The following is a 5473-nucleotide window of genomic DNA, read 5'->3' on the forward strand; positions in this document are numbered from 1 at the left end:
TTTTGTAAGCCCCGCTAAAGGCAGCCTCCTAATATTCCCCCATTAATAATAATTAAATCCAGCTTTCATCTGCCTCCCCCCCTCCTCTTTCTCAGTTCTGCTCCGACTGTAACCCCATCTGCAGCAGCTCATCTTCCTCCTTGCGCACCGACCCTCCTCATCCCTCAACGTCAACACTGCGCTCCCAGCCATCGACCTCCGACCCCCGGCTGGGTTCAGCGGCAGGTCAGGGGGGCGTTTCCTCCCTGGGTTTCAGCTGCAGCTGCTGCCATGGTAACAACAGAGAGTGCGGCCTAGCGCCTGGGACACTCCCCCCCCCCCCCCCCCCTCTCCCTCTCTCTTTCTCTCTCTCTCTCTCTACAATGCTGTAGCATGCTTTTTTTGCAAGGAACTTTTATAAGGGGAGGTCGGTTTTGCCTTGGGGCAGTCAGGCAGCCAGGGTTCAGCTCTTAAGACCAGGCCAGCACTTGAGACTGTGGCTTCATACGGGGCCTTTCACTGTCTGAGCAATAGGTGGAGCTGTCTGCACAAAACAGAGAGAGAGAGAGAGAGAGAGAGAGAGAGGGAGAGAAAGTACGATATCATTGGAGGGAGGTGGGATAGAGGTGTGCAATATATATATGTATGTATATGTATATTTTGTTTAATTGCAATATATTAGCTCTTTTATATATATATATATATATATATATATATATATATAGAGAGAGAGAGAGAGAGAGAGAGAGAGAGAGAGAGAGAGAGAGAGAATTAGCAAAACATTTTTTTTATTAAAAAGTAAATAAAAATAATAATTAAAATCCTGTAAAGTTGCAGTGGAAGTAACACGCAGCTCCAGTGTGAATGCGAGACGCCAGCGCAGGCACGATGATTCATTCCCGGGATGATAAGAAAAGCGCTTGTAACCAGGAGGTCCCCGGTTCAAATCCCACCTCAGCCACTGACTCATTGTGTGACCCTGAGCGAGTCACTTCACCTCCTTGTGCTCCGTCTTTCGGGTGAGACGTAATTGTAAGTGACTCTGCAGCTGATGCATGGTTCACACACCCTAGTCTCTGTAAGCCTTGGATAAAGGCGTCTGCTAAATAAACACATAATAAAGCCCGTCACTCCGCTGGTGTGTGGAATCTGGAATTCCTTTTCTGTGTGGCAGAGCAACAACACGGGCTTAACTACAAAACTACAACCCCCAGAAGCCTTCTCGGATGTCTTACTTAAACGAGGCTTGAGTTCGGGACTTGTAGTTTTATCCAGGTACCGCATCCACACCAGTCGACGCGGCTGTCGGAACAAAGAACTACAACGCCCGGAATGCAACGCTCACGAAGGGGCGGGCGGCCGGTTCATTGTTGCCGGAAGTTCATTGTTAAAGGGACCGAGGTAAGTGTCTGTGTTCCGTGCATTTAAATGTAAATAAAATGACCCCGCTGTACTTCCCGTTCTGTATGAGTGAGGATTTTAAATTAATCAAAGGAAAGAGAGGGGGAAAAATCCCAACAAAGAACCACACAGATACGTAAAGTGCGATTGTTAAGCCCGGTGCAGGACACTCGCTCTGAAATTAAAAGTGTGCATCATTAAAATACATTTCTCCGCTTTCCCGCATGCTGTGGACAAGCCGGCAGTGTGCGTTCAAGTTTTTAAATAAGTACGTCGTGTCTTTAAACAGCACGGGCTGCATGACTGTCGTTTTTAAGCACAGACTTGAGTGAATGCAGTTCAGCATTGTGCAGCGCGCGTTAAAAGATTATGAAACACAGGGACGGCAAGAAGACTCCTATTGCACAGCAGCGTCACCCAGTCCATGTTTTACTAACAGCTTGATTAGCCCCAGTCATAGATGACATTTACACAAGGGGGGCGGGGACGTGTCTCAAGAGGACTGACTGACTGGATGAGACAGCTGTGCGGGAGGTGCGAGTCATGTGACTGAGCTTGCCTGGTGTTATTTCCTTTCAGCTCATCTGTACCCCTGATAGCACCAGAAGCTCCTCCAGGCTTTGCTGAGGCTGGCAGCCCATACAGCTTCGGAGTCCTCAAATCTTAAGCGTTAGTGTCTGGATTCCTTTGCAGCTGCGGCTGAGGGCTCCAGGGAGACTGGTTGTTGGGTGCAGAGCGGTCCGATGGAGGCTGGTCAGTCAGCTGTCCTGCCCGGTACAGGGGGCTGCGTGGAGGGGGGGTCAGCGCCTCTCTCTCCGGAGCTGGAGGCTGTGTTCCAGGGCTCCAGCCCTGCCTCCCTCTTCCTGCAGGGGGAGCTAGCGCTGAACGCCCGTCTGCGGGAGCTGTCGTTCGGAGCGCCCGTGGAGTACGTCTACAATCCCCTGGAGTACGCCTGGGACACGCACCAGTGCTACGTCAACAAGTACTGCCAGAGGAGCAAAGAGGTGCTCTTCCTGGGCATGAACCCAGGGCCCTTTGGCATGGCACAGAACGGGGTAGGTGCGGCTAGCCGCTTAATCAGAGACCCCGTCCCCCTCCCACACACCACACCATTCCATTCCATACCACCCCATTGGGTTCCAGAAAAAAAAAAAAAGCAAAGTGGGATTAATCGGATGGGAATAAGGCTCCTGTTGCACAGCAGTGTCACCCATTCCAGTTTTTACTACCAGCTTGATCAGCCCCAGTGTGTGTAGGGAGCAGGCTCAGGGGTGTGATTAAACTCGTAGTGAACCAGGAGTGGATCAAACTGCTGTGCAACGGGAGTCTCGTTTCTATCTCTGAAGTTACTGCACCGATAGGTTTAAGAATGAATAAATAAATAAATAAATAAACCAGCCAGATGCAATCCAAAATGTCTATAGAAGTCTTAGCGTCTGTCTGCCTGTCTGCCTGTCTGTCTGTCCGTCCGTCCCATTCCCCTGTCGGCCAGCTGTTGGTTGTGCTCCCCTGACCTCACTCCCCCACCTTCAGGAGAGGTCGAGGTTCAACAGATCAGCTAAACAAATGAGTCAATAAAGGCTTTCATTTCTCCTGAGCGCTGCATTCATCAGGCTGCTAATTGGCAGATCTGTCGATGGCTGCAGGTGAACTATTGTTGTGACATTTGGAGGGGGAAGGAAAAGGAGGGGAGGGGAGGGGAGGGGTCTGTCTGCAAAGTGTCCAGCTGCTGTTAATAGCGGTTAGGGAAGCGAGCAGCGGCCATTAGCCAGTGGATTAGTAATGTCTCTCTGTGTGTGTCTCTCTGTCTGTGTGTGTCTCTCTGTCTGTGTGTCTGTGTCTCTCTGTCTGTGTGTGTCTCTCTGTGTGTGTCTCTCTGTGTGTGTCTCTCTGTCTGCGTGTCTGTGTGTGTGTCACACTGCATGGTGAACACAATGATTCTTGGTTTCTTCACCACACTTTGATCATACACCCTGAGCCTCCTCTAGACGTTTCGGATTGCATTTGGTTCGAATCTGATTAACTATCCTGGGTTTGAGAACTCCCCTTGCTTAAGAAAGAAAGCAAGCACTGGGCTGCAGTGTGGAAGGCAGGGGGTTTGCGTGAATTTCAAGCCCTTTATCCTCTCCTCTCCCCTCTCTCCTCTCCCCTCTCCCCTCTCCCCTCCCCTCTCCTCTCCTCTCTCTCTCCTCTCCCCTCCCCTCTCCTCTCCCCTCTCCCCTCTCCCCTCTCCCCTCTCCCCTCTCCTCCCCTCTCTCTCCTCTCCTCCCCTCTCTCCTCTCTCCTCCTCTCTCCCCTCTCTCCTCCTCTCTCTCCTCCCCTCTCCCCTCTCTCCTCCCCTCTCCCCTCTCCCCTCTCCTCTCCCCTCTCCCCTCTCTCCCCTCTCCTCTCCCCTCTCTCCCCTCTCTCCTCCTCTCTCGCCTCCCCTCTCCTCTCTCTCCTCCTCTCCCCTATCCCCTCTCCCCTCTCCTCTCCCGTCTCTCCCCTCCCCTGTCCCCTCCTCCTCCCTGCCTCCAGGTCCCCTTCGGGGAGGCGAGCATTGTCCGTGACTGGCTGCAGATCAGTGGGAAGGTGGGTCGGCCTCCCTCCGAACACCCGAAGCGTCCGATCCTGGGGCTGGAGTGCCAGCAGCGTGAGGTGAGCGGAGCCCGTTTCTGGGGCTTCTTCCGGAAGCTGTGCGGAGAGCCGGAGGTGTTCTTCCGCCGCTGTTTCGTCCACAACCTCTGCCCGCTGGCCTTCGTGAGCCAGACCGGCAGGAACCTGACCCCCGTCGACCTGCCCGCGGAGCAGAGAGACAAGCTGCTGAGGCTGTGTGACCTGGCGCTGTGCCAGGCTGTCCGAGCCCTGGGAGTCAGCACTGTGGTGGGGGTGGGCAGGCTGGCGGAGCAGCGCGCCCGCAGGGCTCTCTCCGAGGCAGGGGTGGAGGGGGTGAGGGTGGAGGGCATCATGCACCCCTCACCCAGGAACCCGCAGGCCAACAAGGGCTGGGAGGAGATAGCCAGAGCTAAGCTGGAGGAAGTGGGAGTCCTATCCCTGCTGAGTGAGTGACTGTGCCATCAGCGAGAGGGCTGAGGAGACTGATGCAATGAAAAGACCATTAGGAACTACTTCTGTAAGAACGATACAATGAAATGCTCACCAGGGCGACAGCAAGGAGGGGGGCAGTCCTGTTTCTGGGGTAGAGCGCCCCCTAGCCTTCTCTTGGAGAAGCGCACCTTCCTGTGTTTAGTGAGTGTTTCGTGTTTTGTGTTTGGTGGGGATTGAATTCAGAACTGCAGAATTTGTGTTTGGTGGCTTAATAGTCAGGGGGGTATAACCTGGTGGTTGGAAGGATGAGATCAGGGTTCCAGACAAGCGGAGTGACTTTGATTGATTCTTTCTTTTTTTCTTTTTAAACAACTTTGAATGTAATTTTACAAGATATTTCTTTCTTTCTTTGTCTTTTTAAAATGTAATTTAATAATTTTACAGCATTAATTCATTCGTTTAATATTTTTTAATTGCATAGCATTAATTCTCTCTCTCTTTCTCTCTTCCTTTCTCTCTTTCTCTCTCTTTTTTTGATAATTGTATGTGTTTTTTCTCATGGCATTCATTGTTTAAGAGTCCATCCTTGTAATTTTCTTTGCAATGATTTTTCGTGCTGTTTGTTTGCAGTGTTAATTGTTTGCTTGTTTCCTGTCACTGGGAGAGTTTCAGAACACTAAGTGCTTTCAGGGTCTGCCTTTTAAGAGCGGTCGATATTTCAGATGGATTTCACTCGTTCACACCCACAGACTTGTACAGATACGCACTGATACACACACGCTGATACACACACACACACACTGATACACACACACTGATACACACACACACTGATACACACACACACACACACTGATACACACACACTGATACACACACACTGATACACACACACACTGATACACACACACACTGATACACACACACTGATACACACACACACTGATACACACACACACTGATACACACACACACACACTGATACACACACACTGATACACACACACACACACACTGATACACACACACACTGATACACACACACACTGATACACACACACACATA

General features: G+C 51.2%; 1 protein-coding gene across 3 annotated transcripts; it reads left to right on the top strand.

Moving 5' to 3' along the window:
• Window positions 1-813: 813 nt before the first annotated feature.
• Window positions 814-5421, top strand: LOC117971639 (single-strand selective monofunctional uracil DNA glycosylase-like). Of its 3 annotated transcripts, none has more exons than XM_059013142.1 (3): window positions 1269-1380; window positions 1960-2435; window positions 3898-5421. In XM_059013142.1, the coding sequence occupies exons 2-3, from the start codon at window positions 2124-2126 to the stop codon at window positions 4426-4428; spliced, it is 843 nt and encodes a 280-aa protein (XP_058869125.1). In that variant the 5' UTR covers window positions 1269-1380; window positions 1960-2123; the 3' UTR covers window positions 4429-5421. The 3 variants fall into 3 exon arrangements, with proteins under 3 accessions (XP_058869127.1, XP_058869125.1, XP_058869126.1); XM_059013143.1 differs by having other exon boundaries at window positions 1325-1380; window positions 2074-2435; XM_059013144.1 differs by lacking the exon at window positions 1960-2435 and having other exon boundaries at window positions 814-1380.
• The last annotated feature ends 52 nt before the right edge of the window (window positions 5422-5473 follow it).

The sequence above is a fragment of the Acipenser ruthenus genome, chromosome 45 (genome assembly GCF_902713425.1).
Source record: "Acipenser ruthenus chromosome 45, fAciRut3.2 maternal haplotype, whole genome shotgun sequence".
Lineage (NCBI taxonomy): Eukaryota > Metazoa > Chordata > Actinopteri > Acipenseriformes > Acipenseridae > Acipenser > Acipenser ruthenus.

Bases quoted from the DNA above. Each gene is read 5' to 3' on its own strand.
- LOC117971639 (XM_059013142.1), top strand. From the start codon at position 2,124: ATGGAGGCTGGTCAGTCAGCTGTCCTGCCCGGTACAGGGGGCTGCGTG. The intron at 2,436-3,897 runs GTAGGTGCGGCT...CCCTGCCTCCAG, and splicing joins TTGGCATGGCACAGAACGGG to GTCCCCTTCGGGGAGGCGAG.